The 23,445-nt window shown below is 41.3% G+C and overlaps 1 protein-coding gene across 1 annotated transcript in view; it reads right to left on the minus strand.

Moving 5' to 3' along the window:
* WDR81 (WD repeat domain 81) overlaps positions 1-23,445 on the minus strand; it is an 80,963-nt gene that overhangs the window by 42,135 nt on the left and 15,383 nt on the right. The window contains 1 exon segment of the mRNA XM_030186256.1: positions 3,605-7,167. Coding sequence (XP_030042116.1) covers positions 3,605-7,100 — 3,496 coding nt within the window. The 5' untranslated portion in view covers positions 7,101-7,167.

The raw sequence follows: 23,445 nt of genomic DNA on the forward strand, positions 1-23,445 counted from the left end.
AATTCACACCACTGTAATAATATATTTAGTAGCTGAATATCACTGTTTAAACATATATGGTATTAGTTAAGTGGCACTGCCCCCAGAATACTTCAAATCCCATCTTGTTTCTGGACAGATAAATTGTTACATGGCCAAAGCTATGTGTCCAAAATTCTATGTTTAAAGTGATGGATTTTTAAAGAAAAAAAAAGTTATTTTGAGTGCTTTTGAGAACTGGCTTCTAATTTTTAACTCAAAATTTACTGATACATGATGTAAACAAAGACAGATGTGCATAATCATAATGACAGGGTTCATTTTAATTCCTATTAAAAGGAATTTCTTGACATGGCAAGAATGACAACTGCACATTACCTGATCATGTATGGCAACATCCCATGCCACCCTAGACCTTTTTGGGCTGTAACAATATCACAACATAATTAGACACAGAAAAAGACAATTTTCAAAAAAACACAAAGAAAATTGAAAAAAGAAGTGTAACATTTACAAACAAGTACTTCAGTTTGGTAAACAAGACACCCAAACGGTAAACATTGTAGTCCTTGTGAAGAAAAAAAAAGGTAAATATTTCAACTTTGGAAAAATGTCAGCACAAAACATAAGAATGCAATTTAACACTTGCAAAATGGGTGAAACATGGATCATGTCTTGGAGACAGAATAGTCAGATGGCAGCACAGACAGGAGGACCACTCTGCTTCAGCCTGTCCTTCCAGGAGGAAAAACCTCCACGACGACCAAACCAAACAAACAAGAGTAGAGGCTGACCAAAAGACAAAGTCAACTCAGGAGATAGTGCTTGAAAGATACTTTATTGGTTGCTTGAATAAAGGACCCGACAATAGCATGCGTTTTTGTTACTCCCTTTGAGAGCATGCTGATTGGCAACTTTGTCTGGTCAGTGTAATCTGTGAACACCTTTTGTGATCCCTGAGACAGGCGTTTTGCAATGCCGAAACATGGACCACGTCAGGTCCTTTATTCAAGCAACCAATAAAAGCATCTTTTGAGCACTATCTCCTGAGTTGGATCTGTCTTTTGGTCAACTCTACTCCTGTTTGTTCTGTTCTGTCTCCATATGCTGGTGAGAAAAAAAAAAAATTATTCCCATAGGTCTGAAATGTACAAAAACATGGGAGAGTGGTAGCATGTTTGCTTTGGTGTTCATTTGTTTAAAGAGAGCTCCTGAAGCTTGCTTCAGCAATTAAACATTCTCATAAAATTTTTTTCTTTATAACAGAGCATGTACAGCTCAATGTTGTATAGGCCCAACTACATCCGAACACCAATGTTCTAGGTCCATATGGGCAAAACTATAAAAAGTCTCTTTTATATTTATCTGTTCAATGCAGAGCACAGGTATAATTTGCCCAATTACTTTGTATATGTGTGTGTGGGGGGGGGGGGGTGGAGGGGAGGGACAAAGGATAAGGAAGTGATATTGGCAGTGGGATAAGGGGACCAATTGAGCATTAGGATGCTCAACATTTGGAAGGGGTGCTGCCCCCATATCCATCTTAAAACCTTACCCTTATGACACAGAGGGCTCCTTTTACAAAGCCATGCTAGTGATTCCAGCGCAGCAAATGCAACAAAGCTCATTCATTTCCTATGGGCTTCATTGCACTTGCCATGCTGGAATCACTAGCGTGGCTTTATAAAAGGAACCCAGAGGTTTTTATAAAATACATGCTGTGCCATTTAAAAAAAGCACGTGTACTTGGTTTAACACACATCAGAAGCCATTTTACCAAAGAGAACACAAAAAAAAAAAGTGGCGTCAGTCAAGGCTTTGCAAAAGTACATGGCTTTTACTAAGGTTTATCTGCATGAAAACGCTTTTGTACACAGAAAAGGCCTATTATGGAATTGCCCTGCGACACAAGCGCCAGGCCACGCACTTCTATGCGCATCGTACACAGATAATCCCAGGGAGTGTAGTTTGGGCAGAGCAGGAATGCAGTTGTGATCTACCTACATATTTTATAAAATATGTGACTACACGCGTATAGTAGATGCACACTGACACTTCTGGGCATGTGTAAATGCACTCTGTCATCTGTGTGCTGCTGGGTCTGGGTCTGCGTGCCTATTTTATAAAGTACACAGTTTAAATAAGCACCTTTTCTGGATTTCTCATATAGGCGCCCTGATATAAAATCAAGCCCATCACAATTTTGCTAATTTTCTGTGTAAATGACAGATTTTGAAAACCTGCATGTCTAGAGGGAATTAACTATGGAGCCATATTGTAAAACAAAACCCACCTTGAGAAGTGACAAATATTAGCAAAGCCAGAGAAGTGAGCAAGATTCCCAGCTCATGCTCTCCTCTCAAGCCTAGGTCCACAGAAAAAGTCCATAGTTATAGGGCGACTGAAGCAGGTATAAAAGCTGATGAGCTTTTCTGAAATACCCATAGAGCCAGTGTAAAATATGGAGTACATGCCTCAAACTGGTCTGCCCACAACACATCCAAACAGGCTGCAGGCATATATGTATAAAAAGCAGCTTTGCTAAAATCATTACTTACATGTGTTCGCGGATTTAAATATAAAAATGCCACCTAACCCTTCTAAAATCACCTGCATACTTTTAAGTCTGGGCTCCGCTGAGGTTCTTTAGTGCCTTCTGCTCAAGGGCAATGCAAGAAAAAAGCTTACTGAAAGACCAAATAGAAACGTTTTTATGTTCTGAACACTGTGTGTAAATTCTGAGACACTCTCAGAGTATTTAATGAAGCCAAGTTAGCTCTGCTTGTGATCACTTAAATTAATTATACTCACCCTTACCAAAGGTCAGGTCCACATGAATATTCAGCATGCTTACTGAGTGCACAGTATCTATATAGAATAATCAACCAACAGAGGGTGGAGGAATGTTCCAAAGAATGAACAGAAGTCAATAGTCTTCCAAAACATTTATTCTCTTTATAAAAAGTCACATGAATCACCTGGACTCGACATGGTCCGTGCTTCGGTTGTATGCCTTCCTCAGGGGTCACAGCTCAAAATATGTGACCTTGATGACTTGGGGAGAGCATCTCCTCAAATGTAAAAGAAAGATGTAATCCTTTGTGAAGCAGATTTTTCACCATGCCTAACAACCTTAGTGTGGGAAGGGACAATACTATCTTTGTCCAAACAGTACCATTAGCCACTTCACCTCTGCACTTGAGGCAACACAACATCAACACTTTGGCACATTCAGGCAAAGGAAACAATTAGCACTGTGGGTCCTCCAATAGCGTGTGGGCACTTGAGAATGGCATCTCACACCAAGGTTGTTAGGCATGGTGAAAGATCTGCTCCACAAAGGATTACATCTTTCTTTTTCATTTGAAGAGACGCTCTCCTCAAGTCATCAAGGTCACATATTTTGAGCTATGACCCCTGAGGAAGGCATACAGCCGAAACATGGACCATGTCAGGACCAGGTGATTCATGTGACTTTAAGGAGAATAAACCTTTTGGAAAACTATTGACTTCTGTTCATTCTTTGGAACACTTCTCCACCCTGCTGGTTGATTGTTCGACTGCTGTGGAAGGACTTCCCTGCTCTTTTTCCTTCGTCTATATAGAATAACCCAGAGGTCCTTACCCAGGAGGATCTTCTGCTCTTTTTCCTCTGATTGGTCATTCAACTCATGTTCTTCCTCCTCTTGTTCTATATTTTCATTGGTCAAAACAGTGTCCATGGAAATATCAGTGTCTGCAGAAAGGACAAGCTCTTTGAGGTCTACATTAGCATCACATTCCTCTTCCTCAGATTCCTCACTCTGCTTCAGGTCCTGACTACTATCCACAGACTTTAAGCTACTCTTCTCCTTAAGAGAATCACTATCTGTGGGCTTGTCCTCACCCAGAGATACCTCACTAGAGCTGCTCTTGTTACTCAGTCTTCCTATGCTTAAGGCCTCCTGTTCCTGGGGCTCCAGGGATTCACTCACATAAAGACCATTCTGGAAATCCTCACTTTCTGTCACGTACACATGGTCATGGAAGCTGACTCCAGATGTATAGTCCAATAACTCTAGCCCAGAAGGGCTGCGTTCATCATCATTTTTTCTCTCTTCACCAAAAGAGCAAGACACAGGAGTACCACCTCCACTTTCCTCATCTTCTGCAGCTCCTCCAAAGGTTTTGCTTTCCTCCTTTGAGTTCTCAACACCAACAAGAATCTGAAGGACATGAGTGAGCAAATGAGACAGAAATGATTGGAGCCCCAGTCGAACAATTAATTGTGCCACAAAACAGTCTGTATAAAGGTAGAATCGGCCATGGAGATGGGACGGATTCTCATATGCACCAATGAGAGGCTTCAGCAGGTACTTATTGGCATTCTTTGGGCCTAAGGCTTTGGCTATCGGTTCAAAAAGATACCAAGCTGCATAGACAGCAGTGTTCTCCTCCGACATCAAAGACAAGATGAAAGGCAAGAGGATCTCCAAACCTTCAGGTGTGATTTTGTTCAGTATCCCCTCCAACTGCTGCCACAGCTGGAAGACAAGTTCACGACCTTGAGACTCATCTTCTGCTCTCCTTGACTGATAGGTTAAAATAAATGTGTGCAAAGATATAAAATAAGGAGGGAAAGGAATAATGGAGCAGAAGGGACTGAGAAGCTGAGAAGGGCAAGGTGGAGGTAAACCTTTGGAAATCTGTTTGTATTGAAACAGTGTAACAGAGCAGTTAGCTTTCATGTTTTTAAGTAGCACATTCTCTGGTGTATGAAGCTGTAATAATTTTTCCAGTAGGTACTGCAGAGGAGCTGGGATCTCCTTAGTGTAATACCTACAGAGCTTCCGAACTGTAAGGAAACGGTCCAGTAAGGAAGCTGCAGGCCTCAAAGTACGAACCCTGGGAGCAAACACAATTTCAGCGATCATGACTCCAAGTGCTTGCATATCTCTCTGAAAGAAATCCAAGAGGCTCACCTCAGGCACATCTTGAGCCTGTTTTATTGATTGTATTTCATCATTTAAACTTTTAACTAAAAAATTATCCAATTTCTCCAACTCTTCCAGGGCTTGGAGAGGATTATACGTCTCAGGAAGCACAAACTTTCTCTCATCCCCATCAGCCTGGTCTAAAATACCAGCCTTGTTCCTTCGGTTGAATCGGGAGGCTGGGATTCTACTTTCTACCTGGGAAGAGGACAGCACAGAAGGTTGATCCAAAACTCTTCCAGCTGAAGGGATGGAATCCAGAGCTTCCATGCCTTGCTCCAACTCATCATCTTCGGTAGCAGTTTTGTCAACCGACCAGCTACCTGTTGCCTCCAACACCAACCCATTTATTCCTTCAGACACCTGATTCTGGGTATCTTCCCACACTGTCATCTCTCTTGAGGTCTTAATGACAGACTTTGTGATAGGTGCTTCAGAAGGAATATATGCAGGTTCCAGTAAGCGCTTAGGGTGTGGTTGATCAAACAGCTGTACCACCCCATAGCTAGTCAGGTTAGTATGATTATCAACTAGGTGTAAACAAACATTTTTTTCCTTGACTGCATCTTTCCCAACTAGCTTGGATCCAAAGGTGAGATCAATCCAGTGGTGCATATCCTGAGAGACTTCCCTGCTCTCCAACAGCTGGCGATGAACATCAATGAACTCCTCATAAGTGTTGCACCAGGATGGAATCTCAAGGTCAGGCATGTCTGGGTGAATAGATCTGAAGATGGTAGGGTCTGTATAAAATTCAGGGATACACTCATCAGGGGTCCAGGCTTGCATCCTCTCCATACTAGAAGGATACTCATTTGGTTCCCACTGGGATCGTACATGGCAGCATAAAACAGCCTTTGGGGTTCTTCTGGCTTTGTACACATAGTAAGTGATGTCAGAGAGAACATCTGAGATGTGGTGAGGGACATGCAGCTGTTCAGCACTTGTCCCACCAGCTACAAAAGCTTGCTTGGTCATTTCATAGGTAAATTCCAGCTGTTTGTCTCCTTTGTTGAGACGGAATTTAGATTTTTTGAGGTTCCTGAATTTGCCATTTTTAGTGGTAAAATCTACCACCCAAGGTAACACTGGGTGGTAATTTGGATCTCCCTCTCGACGTCCAGCCAAGTGGTTAATTTTCATAAGATAATCAAAGTTGGATACTTGTCCATGCACCCAACCCAACATCAGCCCCCTTAATTCTTCTTGACAGGCAGAAGATGATCCTTCCAGCCTCATCTTTTCGGGAAGATTGCTGTTTCTTTCATGGTGCTTTTTTCGAGTTTTTGTTTTGTCCACCTCCAATTTCTCATAGTCGCTTAAATTAAGTCTAAGCTGGCTGCATAGTTTCTCATCAATGACAACACTACGAAGGGACAAGGCTCCACAAGCCAATCCCTCTTGATGGCAAGCCTTTATGGCCTGCAGAACACTGAAGAGAATAAAGAGCACTTTGGCATGACTGTTAGCAAGTTTGGCAGGGCTAAACGTGACTACATCATACAATGAATAGGGTTGGTAAGTTTGGATAATATACAGCATATCTGCCGACTCTAGCATTGCTTCCACATGGAGAATATTAGCGCATGAGGAGCTACCACCTGCAATAGGAACACCCTCTTTGGCAGGGGAGAGGAACTGTGCAGATTTATCCATTTGAATGAATGAACAGCCAAAAACCTTTTGAAGAGCCAGTTTTATTGCACTCAAGGCCTGCACTTTGCATATTTCCTGGATACCACTGTATGACTGTACATAAGTTCCGTGGGCTTTGAGCCATAAATTTTTATAGTTCTGCAAGGCAACATTCTGCATAAATCTAACTAGCAACTCTGAATCATTATTCTCTTCCAGCTCAGCTTGATTCCAAATCAGCGTGTAGTCCAGTCTTTTTTTCCTCAGACCATGGATTTCTACTCTCACCCAGCCAATGGGCAATTTCTGCACAGAACGTTGCAAAAAAGTCTGCACCTCTACGTCACTCAACCCTTCTGGACGTGGGCACTGCCTGGGAAGTGTCCTTCTTTCTTTTAGGCTCACCAGCCACTTCAGGGGCACAAAGGCAATAACATGCGTCCCCTCTCCAGCAGCAAGTTGTCTTTGGTCAATATGCAGCTCTTTTTCCACCCTCTGCATTAGCCACTCCATGCTGGTGAAGTAGAAATGTCAATATTCAGTCTAAGGTACTTTACACCATTCCGCTGTGCTGGACGCCCTAAAAATAATAAATTAGAATAAGTATAAAGCACAGTATATTATCCCTCTCCTGTACAGTTCACCTTTCCTCTCAGGTTTCTCAGACCATGCTTCCAGAGACAATCTACAGTGCTCTCCAAGGACTGTTTTTATTCTTTGCATATATTAAATAGATTTGTCTATATTATCTGCAGAGCACAGTAGCTCTCTTAAATCACTAACAAAATGGATTTAGAATGTATGTTTTAACCACAGAGAAAAATAAACAGAGGGGTGCTTTCAAACTGGGCTGAAAGCAACTTTCAAGTAACAAAAGGTTACATAATGCTGATTTAGAAAAGGACATGAACAGGGCTGGTCTTAGGCAGGGGTGGTTGCACAGGGCCTCACACTTCCAGGGGCCCCTCGGAATTCCCTCCCGCTCCCTGCTATTGCTGCGATCCGACTCTTTGCCTGTCCTCCCCTGAGCTGCAGGGTGCCCTCCTGGCACATACCTGAAGCCACCTAATGGTCTAGTGGAGTCTTCTGGGCAGAAAAGATCCCCAGTCTTTCCTGCCCGCTGACAGCCACATGCTCTTTAAAAATGGCTGCAGAAACTTCCGCTGAAATCTTGCAAGGCTGCCGGTGGAAGTCTCGGCAGCCATTTTAAAGAAGATGCGGCTGCAACAGGGTCTGCGCCAGCAGCAGGCAGGAAAGTCTGGGGATCTTTCCTGCCCTGAAGACTTCATTAGACCACCAGGGTGGCTTCAGGTATGTGCCTGGAGGGCACCCTGCAGCTCAGGAGAGTGGGGAGGAGGTCTGGAATAGGTGGGTGGGGGAGAGGAAAGATATTGTAAGAAAAAAATTAAAAAAGAAGGATCATGGTAATATCTGTCTCATTTGGAGGGACTGGTTAAAGGGGAGGGGAGGATACTGTAAAAAAAAAATCAAGGTAATATCTGTGTCATTTGGAGGGGCAAGTTAAAGGGACAGGGAGGGAAGGATACTGTTAAAAAAAATGAAGGTAATATCTGTGTCATTTGGAGGGGCTGGTTAAAAGGGACACCCTAGTACTGTATTTGTGCAGAGATATTTTTTTCTCCTGGTAAAAAGCTACTAAACAGACATCATGTTATGAGAATCAGGTGCTCAACATTCAGAGTTTCTATTTATTTACTTATTTATGGCATTTTATCCCACATTAAACATGAATTAGATTGAAACCTGGGAGCATTTAAAATCTTTTTTTTCCTGTGCCTACATCAGAAGAAAAAAGAAAGATGGCATGTGGGAACTTGCTCCTTTTGCTTTGTGGAATGCAGTTGTATATTATAAAAATGCACTTGCCTTTTTTATTATTATTATTACTGCTTCCCAGAGAAGGTATTGATTAATGAGGGAGAGGCTTCCTTCATGCAGAACTGTCCAGAATCAGTCTAAATGTGCCAACATTGTCCAGTTCAGCACACTATTAGCAGCCAAGTTCATACAAAGTTAATTATGTTCAGTGGAAAATAAGTCTATTGGCATAGGCTGCTTGCTATAAGAATATTCAATCACTGTTTCATTATTGCTACCAAGTATTACATATTAAGGGGATTTGTTTTAATTCATTTATGCAGTCCTTACATGCATATAGTTTTGCTTTTTAAACCCAAAAGTTTCCTATGATAGCACTGTGCATATTTAAATTAGTTTTTCTGTACAAGTTTTGGTTGATTTCTTTTTATTTGAAATAAAAAAAAATGTTTTAAAACACATCTCGTCAACAAGGGGCGGGGCTAGGGGCCCACCGAACCGGTCTGCACAGGGCCCCACAATTGCTAAGACCAGCCCTGGACATGAAATATGAATTGAGACGGATGTTTTAAAGCACTATGCTACATATACATGTGTTTTGGCTATAATTGCATGAGATTCTAAATTACTTTTTTGCTCCTCTCGCAATAGCTTTCAGAGCACGTGGTATGAGCCCCTTTATCTTATTTTGCATTGAGCTGATAAATGGAACTTAAATTTTCAACTCTAACTACAAAGAAGATAATTTTGCAAAAGGGTGCTCATGTAAACTGAAAAGGCTCCTACTTTCTGTTTATTTATAAAGGCCACTTCAAAGAGAAACAAAGTTTGATAATTCTCTACAGGTCACCTAAAGTTAGGCATGTAAACTTTAGGTGACCTGTAAAGAATTATAAAACTTTGTTTTTCTTTGAAGTGGCCTTTATAAATAAACAAAGTAACACAGTAGATGACGGCAGAAAAGACCTGCACGATCCATCCAGTCTGCCCAACAAGATAAACTCACATGTGCTACTTTTTGTGTATACCCTATCTTGATTTGTACCTGTGCTCTTCAGGGCACAGACCGTATAAGTCTGCCCAGCACTATCCCCGCCTCCCAACCACCAGCCCCACCTCCCACCACCGGCTCTGGCACAGACCATATAAGTCTGCCCAACATTATCCCCGCCTCCCAACCACCAGCCCCGCCTCCCACCACCGGCTCTGGCACAGACCGTATAAGTCTGCCCAGCACTATCCCTCCCCGCCTCCCAACCACCAGCCCCGCCTCCCACCACCGGCTCTGCTAGGGGGCATGCAAAGAATCTACAAAGTAGTAAATTTTAAACAAATCATCAGAGGAAATATTTCTTCACTCAACATGTAATTAAACTCTGGAATTCACAGCCAGAGAATGTGGTAACAGCGGTTAGCTTCTTGCAATCCAGAGGTGGCCAGTTCAAATCCCACTGCTGCTCCTTGTAATCTTGGGCAAGTCACTTAACCCTCCATTGCCTCAGGTACAAACTTAGATTGTGAGCCCTCCTGGGACAGAGAAATATCCAGAGTACTTGAATGTAACTCACCTTGAGCTACTACTGAAAAAGGTGTGAGCAAAATCTAAATAAATAATAAAATAATAATAAGTGCTAAGAACACCCCTAACTTGCTGAGGTTCATGCTCCCCTTGCAGTTGTGTGACCTGGATTTTGCGCACTCATGGGCCGATGCTCAAAACGTAATGCTGGCACTAGAGGCAATTAGTGCCAGTGAGAGCAGAATGCTCAGAAGACTCTAGCGTGGGAGACAATGTGCACGCCAAAGATTAGCATAAATAACATACAAATGTAGTCAACAGATGTTAATGAAGTCATTTCCTATTCCCTCCTAATGCTCAGAGAACAGCACACAAAACAAAGCACACATCGGTGCCTGTGTCCTGCGCTTAAATATAGGCCTCCCAAGAAAAAAAATTTGAAAAGCTTATTTAAAGGTGCAGAAAACAGGCGCTGTGTGCTTCACTTTTGGATTTGCTTGGCACATGCTCAGCAAGAGCTAAGTTTACTGTGAAATGCTTCTGCTCATGTGCCAAGCACGCTCCACCCCCTTTGCTTTCGCTTTTACAGCGCAGATATAATTTGACTACCATTTCCTTTGAGGATTGGCGAGCTAGTTTTCTATGCTGTATCGGCGGTATGGATTCTGTGTTGTTGGCTTTACCATGGGTGTTCTTAACATTGGCCCATCGATTTGTAGAATACTGACTAAAAGGCAGTTATGCGAATAACTGTAAATTAGTGTCCATTATTGGTTAACACTAAGCACCAAATTGTGCAAGTTTATAGAATTAGGAAGAAAATGTTTGATGGACAATTAAAAAAATATCATGAAGCCAATTGTTCAGTCATCAATCCATCACAGTAAGAATTTCATGCATAAATCAATGATCGCATTAGTAGAAATATCTTCAAAGCATGTTCAATACATAAATGAAATGTTCTTAGTTTATATGACATCAGATCCGGGTTCACAGCAAACATTATACATTCTTCCATATCACTGAATTGTAAGCAGGGTAATGCCACAGATCACCACTCACAAGGGACTGTCCTGACTCAGTATCTGCTTCAGCTCCAAAATGTGGCTGAAAAATAGAAAAGATTCAACCCTGCTTTATAGTGCTCTCAGGTTATAAATGTAGAAGACATAATGGGTCAGATTCTATATATGGCCCCTGAAAAATCCATGCAGTAAAAAAAATATGCCTAAATTTTATATAATAGGCTTAACTTTTCACACGGTAAATAGAATACGCAAAACGCCTTTCCACACACCCAAATTTAGTCATCCATTTAGGCCACGTTTTATATGGTGTAAATGTCGGCGCGTAGAATTAGGTGCAGAGGCATATTCTATAACAGTGTGCATAAATTTTGGAATGCCCACGAAACTCCTATAACCAAGCACCTTTTTGTCTCCACGCATTACAATTTAGGTACTCTGCATTACAGAATATGCCGAGTTATGCATGTAAATTCTAATTATTGCCAATTAATGCTCATTGCTGCTTAAGTGCTGTTAAAAACGCCAATTAGCTTGTTAACCCAATTGAGTTACGAGCAATGTTATGGAATACGCTTAGATTTAGGCACGGAACGCTAGGTATGATATATAGAATCCAGCAGTATATGTGTAACCTACATAGAGACTGTGGTGACATGCACGCTGCAAACAAGTTCAATTAAAAAAAAAACTATCCTATATAATAAAAACTTCAGCCAGCTACATAAAATCAGCAGGCAATATATTACTGGAAGTGGCATCCAGCTCTGAATTGTTTATAAAAACTGCTGATAAAGGATGCTCTGTTGTAGTCCAGCGTAGGGACTTATAAAGCTGACAAAGTGCCTCAAAGATACACAATACTCAATATTACAGATTGTTACCAAGTAATTCTACTCAGGAATTCTTCTCCTTGGTGAGCAGTGATTTAGAACAAGGTATGCGTTTTGGATCATGTGCCGGTGACAGCCAAAGGAGCAATTTGGGGATTTATGAATGTCACATGGTTCAACCTAATGGTCTCAACAACAAAGCAGAATGAAATAGTTTTCTATGAACTGTCACATCTAGTTTTTATGTAGTCAATTGTTCAGGAGTGACCTAATGTTTAGTGCAGCGGGTTGTGGACCTGGGGAACCAGGTACAATCCCTGCTACAGCTCTGTGTGACCCTGGGCAAGTCACTTAGCCCTCTATTGCCCCAGGTACAATATATAACAGATTGTGAGCCCAATAAGAACAGTGCAAAGTACTTGTAATAGAAATTGTATACTGCAAAGTCGCTTCAGGGATCACTTGCGGTATAGCAAGTGCTGAAAATAAACAAACAAAAAAAAATCTTAACATTTCAATAAAGTTTGTTTGCAGTGTACACATCATCACATTCCCTACATAAGTTACACATATTACATCTTCTGCATTTGAAAGCCTGAGCACGTTTTAAAAGTTGAATCCTTCCCATTTTTCAGCCATATTTTGGAGCCAATCCTCCAAGTCAGGATGCACCTTTGTGATAGCGATTTATGATGAAACTGATTTATGCATGCAATTCTTACTGCGATGGACCAATGACTGAAAATTTGCACTTACAGTGAACAGAAAGTATAGCTCATGTCTTTGGCTTTATGATTTTTTTTCTGATGGTCCATCATGCTCTTTTTTAATTAGCAGCTTTATTTTATAAAGGCAACACAGATACCGATTTACTTATTTATTGTGTGCCTTTAGAAAATAAGCACCCAAAAACAGAAACAAACGCATATAAACATATCTGCTCTGAAGGAGCTATATTCCTACTTGTTTTATTTTAAAAAAACACAAGCATACATCGTAAGTCCACCCCTGCTCTGCTTTAAAACTATGCCCCAGGAATGCCTTCATGTGATGCACTGAAAAGACCATATGTACTTATACATGTGTTATGCAATTTCATAAAATTAATTTGACACATGAAAACAGGATTTGTACACAGACATGTTTTTAAACAATTTACCCCTTATGTGTATTAAGATAACCCAATAAAAAGTATTACCCTAAATTTATTTGTTAGCCATTTCTTCTGCTTATTTGTGTAGTAAAAGGTAACAGCCACACAATCCTTAAAAATGTATTTCAATCATTTCTAATTTTCCATATTTGCAACAATGTTTCTCATTCTGCATTATGGAATGCAGGCTCCAACTGCATGAACACCGAAGATAAAAGAGGTCTAAGGACAGAAAAAGAAATTGAGCTGGCCCACACCAGTAGAGAGAAAACCAATGAAAAATACACATAACTACTTCTGGGGACAAGTCAAACAGTTTAATTTTATTGGCTAGGCTTCTATGAAGTATTCTTGCACAGTGGGGGTTAAGTCATTGGATCCTCTTCAGTGCTGAATCTAGAAAGGGCACTGGTGTCAGTGAATTAAATATTAGAGGTGCGATCCAGATGTTCAAGTTGGATCAAATGCATCCAGTTCCCAAACAACAGTGAACAACAGACTGATGTTAGTATCTTACAAGCATTTCAAGAGTAGACACAATAACTACCGAATTCTATAAAAGTCGCTAAAAATGGTATTTGCAAATTTGGGTGAACAAAAAATTTAATTGAATGAGCCAGTTAGCACCAATAATTGAGATAACAACTATTGGTGCTACTTGATTTAATTAAAATTTACACCTGTAAATTTTATGCACAAGTCCAAAAAGGGGGCTCAGCCATTTTGGGGGGGGGGGGCATGGGCATTCCTTTATGTACATAGTTATAGAATAAAGGGAATCTGTGACTAATTTAGGTGTAGGGGATTTACATCAAGGTTTTGTTGGTGTATTCTAATTTTAAGCACCATTTATGAATACTGCTAAGCACTATTTTTTTCAGCACCAATTTTTTAGTCCTAAATAAGTAGGCAAGGATAACTTTGAGGGATATCAAACTAAAGAATCAATCCCTAGGAAGTAGGAGTAAGTATAAGAAAAAAAAATGGAGGATAAGCAGGATCAAACACATAGCACACACAGCTACTCAGCTGGTCACGAAAAGGAGTCAGTCCAAGATCTGACAGCAAGAGTTAAGAGCTTAACTGGAAGCTAAGTAGCCTAGCCACTCCTTGCTGACTAAAGAGGCAGATCCAAGAAAGTTTGGCTAGGAATCATGAAGGTGCTGGAAGTCAGCAAACAAGATAGACAAATCTTACCCAATCTGAACTAGTAAGTTCCAGGACGCCTCTAAATACTTTTTGTACCTCAGTGTCAGGACAATTGATGAGATGCAAATGTACATAACTAGTGGTTACTTTCTATGGGACCTGGGCAGCCCATCTCATCTCTTTGGGACGACATTAAAACAGTTGTAACCAGGTAAATATCAAAGACCTCGTAGCCTAATGATTAGAGCAGCAGCCAACAGCCACACTTTATGTTCTTGAGAAAAGTCACTTAACCCTCCATTACCTCAGGTACAAACTTAGTGTAAGCTCTCGGAGAACTGGAAAATATCTATTGTACTTGAATGTAACCCACCTTCAGCTACTACTGAAAAGGGCATAAGCTAACATCAAGACTCCCTCCCTCTTTCCCTTACAACTTACAGAATATTTTAAGAAACAAATCTATATACAACCATAAATCGGCATTTACATGTCAACATTTAGGCACAACCACTTATACCATGTCTATGGCAGGTGTAAATGCGCATTCCTAAGTGTGGCATCTTTCGCATAACTGAGAGTATTCTATAAAGCGTACGCTAGAATTGTCAGAATGCCCATGATATGTCCATGTCCCTCTCACATGAATGCTCCTGTGTAGTTACACACCAAACAATTTACACATGAACTTTATAGAACAGAGTCAAAACTCACACCCATTAACTGGAAATCAGTGCTAAGACTAACTGTTATTGCCAAGTAAGCGCCAATCAAAGGCAAATTAAGTTACTAAGTGGTGCTATTCTATAATTAAATGTGCAAATTGAACATGTAACTGTGTACGCCATTTATAGAATTAGAGGGAGTCTAAGAAAGGGCTTCCCAAATCTGTCTTGGAAACCTCATAACTAATCAGGTTTTCAGGATATCCACAATAAATATGCATGAACTAAATTTTCTGGAAACTCTTGGGTCAATTTTCCAATCTGGCAGGGAGCCTCTACCTTATTGAACACTAGTCATGCTGTTAAAATACATCCATTCGGTACCATTATATGGATAGGCAGCAGTTGTGAATATAAAGGTGATCACTGCTGCTGGTTACATGTATAGTGGGAATATTAAGCCACTATCCTCCAGATTCTATATATGGTGTCCATATTTGGATGCCCAAATTTGGGCATAAATCCAATATCTGTGCACAAACCAACAAGCCGTTAACAATTCTTGACATTAATTGTCTCTAATTTGGACTTACATGCAGATCTGCGTACGCACTATTCTATAGTGCTGTGCACCCAAAGTGTCTTACGTGCAACCCAAAAGGGGGCATGAGCGCATTGAGGCATTCCAAAAATTTCAGCGCATTGTTATAGAATACCAGGGTTACAAGCCAAACACGCACTGAGATTTACACCAGGTTTCCAATATATATAGCATACTGGTAGGTACAGATTTTCCCTGGCGCCTAATTTTGAGTGCCATTTACTGAATTTGGCCCTATGCATACAGCTATTAAGTTTTAATTTAGCACACCTGTTTTAAATAGCTACACAGATCAGCACTATCCATTTATTCGAGCGTTCCACCATTACTCTGCCCTAACGGCTTTCCATATAGTGATGTGGCATTTAGAGAGACTTTCTGGGTAGTGCTGATGAAAAATCCACAGACAGGATGGTCTTTATACATATGGTGGCAGCCACAAGCATGTAAATCCCTTCAAATATTGACCTATCAGTATATGCAAAGTTTTCTCATGCATTTTTAGTGGGGATATACTGAAAACAGGTTTGTAAACCCCTGGACTAAGGCCTGTTAATGGATACTAAATAGAAACTACAGCCTTAATTATAAGTGTTATATAACACTTATAATTAAGGCTGTAGTTTCTATCTGTTAATGGATACACCTGCTGGCCAGATTTAGAGTGCATGCAAACAAGGCTCTGGGAGCTAAGGTCAGTAGCCCCGGCCAAGGACTGTTACTGCAGTGGTTGGGCAAAGTTGGTGGATATAAAAAAAAAGAGAGAAAAAGTATGCCCTGATAGTTGTTATATATTGAATCCTGCCAGACCAGTGGAATGTGGAGACAGTAAATTCCTGCTCCATCCACTACTTAAGCCAATGCAGCAGATAGCATATCAACATTCTTTCTGCAAGCTGTCTCCACAGTTTATTGTGTATTGCCAATGTTATGTCCGCAAACTGTTTACAGTTGGGTCTGAGCTTGGAAAGTGAACCCAGATTGGATTTTGTCTTGGATGGGGTCATAAATGTCATGATGAAGTGAAAGGTCTGAGATTTTTTTTGGATCCAAGTACACTTGCTCACGCACTCCGACGATAATGGTCTGGTGGGCTGATACCCAGTACCCACCAGAGTCAAGTAGTATCAGAAGGTAGCAGCGTACCACTAATGATTTGCACTGTGGAATTTAGTTGTGTGTCCACCAAAGTCACATGTGAAGGAATGATGTGTAATCTGTCATGGAGTATGAAGCACAAACGTGCTCATCCTCAAGTCTTTGCAAGTGCACCCCAGTTTGTTCCACCCAACTGAGATCATGTTACTGAAGTTACTAATTAAACTAAAGACAAGCAACTTTTTCTTCTAAATTGACAGTGCAGTCTAAAGTGACCCCAATGGAAGTCTGTGGCACAAGAGATGGTCAATCAAGAGCACACACAACTCTAGACTTGTACAATATCTGGCAAGTCAACAACCTATTTTTTACTGGATATCCCTTCACTTTTTCACAGCTAAACCGATTTTGGTTGGGCTATGGCCAGTGCACATTAGATGAACAGCACTGGGGGGGGGGGGGGGGGGGGGGGTTCAGAGATGATCTGCACTGCTGCTATGGGGTCAACCAAATAATGAAACCCACTGTCAATACATGTCCACTCACACATCTACCTGGTGATGTTAAGGCTTTGCATACCGCATCTGGACTCTGCTACTGCCTGGCTCAGTTGGGAGTGACAACCACACAGTAAGACAGACATGTCCATAAATTCACTTCTTTTTTTTTTTTGCCAAGTTGTGCAAACTCATGTTGTCTCTCCCTCTCTCTCTCTCTAGGTGAGTAGCCTAATGGCTAGTGCAACAGACTGGGAAAATGGGTTTTATATTCGCAAGTCACTTAACCCTCCATTGCCCCAGGTATAAAATAAGTACCTGTATATAACATACAAACTGCTTTGAAACTACAGAAAGGTCATATATTAAATCCCATTCCCTTTCCTTCTCACTCCCTAGTATCTCTGAATTCCATGAGCAGCTTCCAGTCTGACAGGGCTCAAGGAAAAGCAGTTATCAGGTAAGGCACAACTGTACTTTCCTCTTGTCCATACAAGACCAGTTCAGAGCCCTCTTCATTTGGGGCAGGAGGAATCCAATGCAGTCATTTCTGGCTCCTAGATCTAGCCTACAGTATTGTGAAAAAAGGACGAAGAGATGTCCGTGTCCCTGCTTTACAGATATCTTCCAGAGGAACTAACCTATACTTGCGGTCATCCGCTTTCAAGTCATTCACGTCATCTATGTAAACTGGACACCAATGTGATTGTATCTGTTATCTATCTGGCTGAAGTAGCTTTTGAAGCCACCTGACCTTTTTGGGGACCACCAGAAAGGACAAAAAGCCTGCCGGTCTTCCACATAGGTTCAGTCATCTTCACGTATACGGAATCTCCTCAGAATGTCAAGAGATGTCTTACTCTGCTAGCCTGTTCAACCTTGTGCCGCATGGGACTAGGCAACAATTATCTGGTTGAGATGAAGATGAAAAGATGAAACTAATTACCTGCCACTCCCCCACCCCAACACACACACACTCCGGGAGGGAGGGAACTCTGGGAGGGGGAGGGGGAGAGAGACCAAAGATAGTACTACTCACAATAAATGCTGAGTGATTTGGGCAACGTGTGGCATCTCTCTAAATTCACTCTCCAAACCCATCACCTTCCGGGTGAAGGGGGAGGGGTGACTCCCTGAGAGCTCTAGGGCAACAGCAGCAAATCTGATGTTGCCTTCTCCCTTTGCTTTCCTTCTGTTTGTTGGCTCATTTTTTCAATATAAAAACTTAGCCACTACAGCCAAGAAATCCTCACCCTATAGCACCCAGACACTCTTGAAAGGCAAAGCCCTCTTCTCTTCTTTACCTGTTACACAAGTAACCTTTTCTGCTAAAACAAATACTGACATGACAAGCTACCTGCTACACCAGTATATATAATGGATAGGGCAGGAGTTTGCTGTAACTCCCCCTGTTGGAGGGAGGACATGTTCTACCTGTCTGGCACACACAGAACACTACAGCTAACTGTGAATACAAATGAAAGCCACTGCACTATACCAGAACAGGATGGTTCTTCTGACTGAGCTGAAAGCCCCATGAAATAAGAAAACTACCATCACAAGAAACATATCTGTCCTTAGTTGGCATTCAGCTCAGAGAAAGTAGTGTTGCATGTATACATACTGACATGTATCATGTATAAAATGTCACATGTGCTAGTAAACTTTTTTTGTTGTGGGGGGGGGGGGGGGGGGGAGGGTAGTTAGCAATCCTGCTTTCAAAGCTTTCCCCCAACAACTAGTGTCAACAGTAAGTTATCCTCCACCTCGGGACCAGTCTCAACACCAGGAGCCTTGCCTTCTCTTCCCCTCTCCTCCCATGTCAACAACACACCCTCCTTCCTCAAAAACAGGATCTCAGATACAAATGGTGGTTAAATAAGAGACCGGCAATCTCCAGTACAATGTCAGAATTTGAGATCTTGAGAAGAGACAGTATATGAGTTTTGAAGACCGCATGTCCCTGCTTCAGATGAAAAGGTATCACAACATGAAAAGGTTTCGGTTTTCTTCAGAATCCATGCATGCCCAATAAATCTTGAGGAGGAACGAAGACCTAAAGAGGTATTAAAACTCTTGTGAGATGAAACCACACATAAATAAATATATTCTCCTCTTTTCCGGTATATACATGCAAATACCTCAGTGCCATATATATAGCAAACAGAAGCATTTTTGGGTGGACAGGAAATTCTAGCATTTAAAAAAAAAAAAAAAAAAAAGAGGCCTATGCTGCAGGAAGGTGCATAAATTGTTGCAAAGCATCCTGTGCAGAGCACTGCAAAAATACAATAAATGTCAAAAGGTCAGAAAGGGTTAGACCTGGGAAAAATGTTCAAAAATATTTCTTCAGAGACAAGATAATGGATATAAAAAGTAACCTTACCGCTCCAAGTGTGGATACACAAACATACTCTCACCTAGCTTCATGACAAAACACACAATTATTCCTAATATGTTAAAATGTTATAATTATCTATCATATTTTTGATGTTGTCCTTGAATGTAGCCACATTGAACCTGTTTGTTCAGGATAATGTGGGATACAAATGTCATAAATAAATAAATATGGGAATTGAAGAAAATATGGGACACAAATGTCATAAATAAATAAATATGGGAATTGAAGAAAATATGGGACAAGCACAGAGGATCCTTTCCAATTAGGAAGCGAAGTTAAAAGCCAGGTACATGGTCTACTACACTGCATAAAGCAGAGACCAGACAAGCCTTGCGATTTTTTCCAAGTGTTATCTTACCATCAAAAAATATTTATGGGAATTATTGCACCCTACAGCGCTTAAATGACCCAACTTTTGACTTACCTATAAGATCCTTCATGCTTAATTTCCATCCTTACATTCCTGTTTTTTGGGCTTACACTTTTCTATTAGCATTTGAATACAGTCTTTTCCCATTGCCCACTGGGTTTACAATCTAAGATCCTCCTTTACTAACCTGCGTTAATGTTTTAACATTCCCTCAGTTAAGAAAGAGGCCTCACTGAGAATAATGAAACTTGCATTAAATAATTACATAAGTACATAAGTAATGCCACACTGGGAAAAGACCAAGGGTCCATCGAGCCCAGCATCCTGTCCACGACAGCGGCCAATCCAGGCCAAGGGCACCTGGCAAGCTTCCCAAACGTACAAACATTCTATACATGTTATTCCTGGAATTGTGGATTTTTCCCCAAGTCCATTTAGTACCGGTTTAGGGACTTCTCCTTTAGGAAACCGTCTAACCCCTTTTTAAACTCTGCCAAGCGCCTTCACCACGTTCTCCGGCAACGAATTCCAGAGTTTAATTACGCGTTGGGTGAAGAAAAATTTTCTCCGATTTGTTTTAAATTTTCTACACTGTAGTTTCATCGCATGCCCCCTAGTCCTAGTATTTTTGGAAAGCGTGAACAGATACTTCACATCACCTGTTCCACTCCACTCATTATTTTATATACCTCTATCATGTCTCCCCTCAGCCATCTCTTCTCCAAGCTGAAAAGCCCTAGCCTCCTTAGCCTTTCTTCATAGGGAAGTCGTCCCATCCCCACTATCATTTTAAGTCACCCTTCGCTGCACCTTTTCCAATTCCACTCTATCTTTCTTGAGATGCGGCAACCACAATTGAACACAATACTCAAGGTGCGGTCGTACCATGGAGCGATATAACGGCATTATAACATCCTCACACCTGTTTTCCATACCTTTCCTAATAATACCAAACATTCTATTCGCTTTCCGAGCCGCAGCAGCACACTGAGCAGAAGGTTTCAGTGTATTATCGACGACGACACCCAAATCCGTTTCTTGGTCCGTAACTCCTAACGTGGAACCTTGCATGACGTAGCTATAATTCGGGTTCTTTTTTCCCCACATGCATCACCTTGCACTTGCTCACATTAAACGTCATCTGCCATCTAGACCGCCCAGTCTGGTAAGGTCCTTCTGTAATTTTTCACAATCCTGTCGCGAGTTAACGACTTTGAATAACTTTGTGTCATCAGCAAATTGAATTACCTCGCTAGTTACTCTCATCTCTAAATCATTTATAAATATATTAAAAAGCAGCGGTCCTAGCACAGACCCCTGAGGAACCCCACTAACTACCCTTCTCCATTGTGAATACTGCCCATTTAACACCACTCTCTGTTTCCTATCCTTCAACTAGTTTTTAATCCACAATAGGACTTTTCCTCCTATCCCATGACCCTCCAATTTCCTCTGTAGCCTTTCATGAGGTACCTTGTCAAACGCCTTTTGAAAATCCAGATACACAATATCAACCGGCTCCCCTTTGTCCACGTTTGTTTACTCCTTCAAAGAATTGAAGTAAATTGGTCAAGCAAGATTTCCCCACACAAAAGCCCTGCTGACCTGGTCTCAGTAATCCATGTCCTTGGATGTGCTCTGTAATTTTGTTTTTAATAATAGCCTCAACCATTTTCCCCGGCACTGACGTCAGACTCACTGGTCTATAATTTCACGGATCTCCCCTGGAACCTTTTTTAAAAATGGGCGTTACATTGGCCACCCTCCAATCTTCCGGTACCATGCTCGATTTTAAGGATAAATTGCATATCACTAGCAGTAGCTCCGCAAGCTCATTTTTCAGTTCTATCAGTACTCTAGGATGAATACCATCCGGTCCAGGAGATTTGCTACTCTTCAGTTTGCTGAACTGCCCCATTATGTCCTCCAGGTTTACGGTGAAGTCAGTAAGTTTCTCCGACTCGTCCGCTTGAAATATCATTTCCGACACCGGTATCCCACCCAAATCTTCCTCGGTGAAGGCCGAAGCAAAGAATTCATTCAATCTCTCCGCTACGTCTTTGTCTTCCTTGATTGCCCCTTTTACCCCTCTGTCAACAAGCGGCCCAACCGATTCTTTTGCCGGCTTCCTGCTTTTAATATACTGAAAAAATTTTTTACAATGTTTTTTTTTGCCTCTAATGCTATCTTTTTTTCATAATCCCTCTTGGCCTTCTTAATCTGCACCTTGCATTTGCTTTGACACTCCTTATGCTGCTTCCTGTTAAATAACTTACATTAATGCAGATTTGTAAATGAGGTTGTATGTAGCTGGCAAATGAGAATGAAATGCGTTGCCCAAGGTCACAAGCGGGAATCTTGACTTCCCTGGTTCTAAGCCTGCTGTTCTATCCACTAGGCCACTCCTCCACTTTTGGTTGGGTTTTAACTGGAAAAAAAAGAGAGGAACCCCTTCATCTAACTGGGTAATGCTGTCAGGGCTGTGGAGTCGGTACACCAAACCTTCGACTCAGACTCCTCTATTTTTCTACTCTCTGACACAGACTCCTAACTTCTACCGATATTAGGCTTTACATTTTTTTTTGTTCTGGATCTAAAGTACTGGTTAATATCACTTTAGATTCAGGGCAAAGATATGTATATATAAGTATGCAAAGACACTTATGTAAATAGAACATGGGATGGATGAGGCAGGCTGGTCCTCAATCTAAGGAATCAATAGCATAATTGGTAAATCAGCAAAAATAACTTTTCCCAAAAGCTATCATGTAAGAAAAGTAAAACAGGGGTGGATGGGTACCGAGCATAAATACATTACATTTGTAAAGGAAGAGTGCTGCCCTGTAACTATCACTTGGAAGAGATAATGTTTAATACAGGTATTCAACAATACAAATGCAGAAGTATCACATATGCTTTTGAAGACACTGTGCCATTTAGCAGCCCTCCTAGGCATCCTCCCAAACCAAATAAAAAAATTCCACAAAGTCTAACTACTCAGCACTAGCAGATTGTATCATCAATCTCCCACAGGCATCCGTAGCTGTAATTTGCTTATTTTGAAGTGAGACAAAGGGTAAGAAAATCACTGACAGTGGGGGAAACAGAGATCAATTCAGTATCAGCACCTGTAATATTTGTGGGGAGAGGGGCAACACCCCCAAGTACACCTAGACTGCCATCCTTTCATCCAAAGCATTCTGAACACATCAATCTCAGTATCCTGCTAATATGAGAACTAACCCTTAATCCAACCTCTAATCATCCACTGTACCCCCTGCCATCTGTTAACAAGAGCATTCATCCTTAATCCAGCAGACTCCTGAATGATGCGCCCCATTTAACACAGATAAACTGCTCTAAGTAAACTGTGCAGGAGCTCATTAGCTTCATTATGGGTTATATTGAAAGGCCCCTCACATTTGCAAACCACACAAAGCCAAGCCATTTCCCTCACTAACACCCAGCAACATTAGGATTTCAAAGGGCAGAATGAACTCCAATGAAAGCAGAGATTTGCTCCAGTACTGCCGCCCACCCTAGAGTACACTGTCCCTATATCCAGAAGTGTAGCCAGGTTTTGATGTCAGGGGGAACAGACTTTTTATAAATCGGGCATCAGTGAGAAGCTGAAGGGCTGATTAGCACAGGTGCTATTTTATTTAAAATTCGTTTGGGGGAGCACTAGCAGCCACTCCCCTTGCATCA

Source organism: Microcaecilia unicolor, chromosome 13 (genome assembly GCF_901765095.1).
Source record: "Microcaecilia unicolor chromosome 13, aMicUni1.1, whole genome shotgun sequence".
NCBI lineage: Eukaryota > Metazoa > Chordata > Amphibia > Gymnophiona > Siphonopidae > Microcaecilia > Microcaecilia unicolor.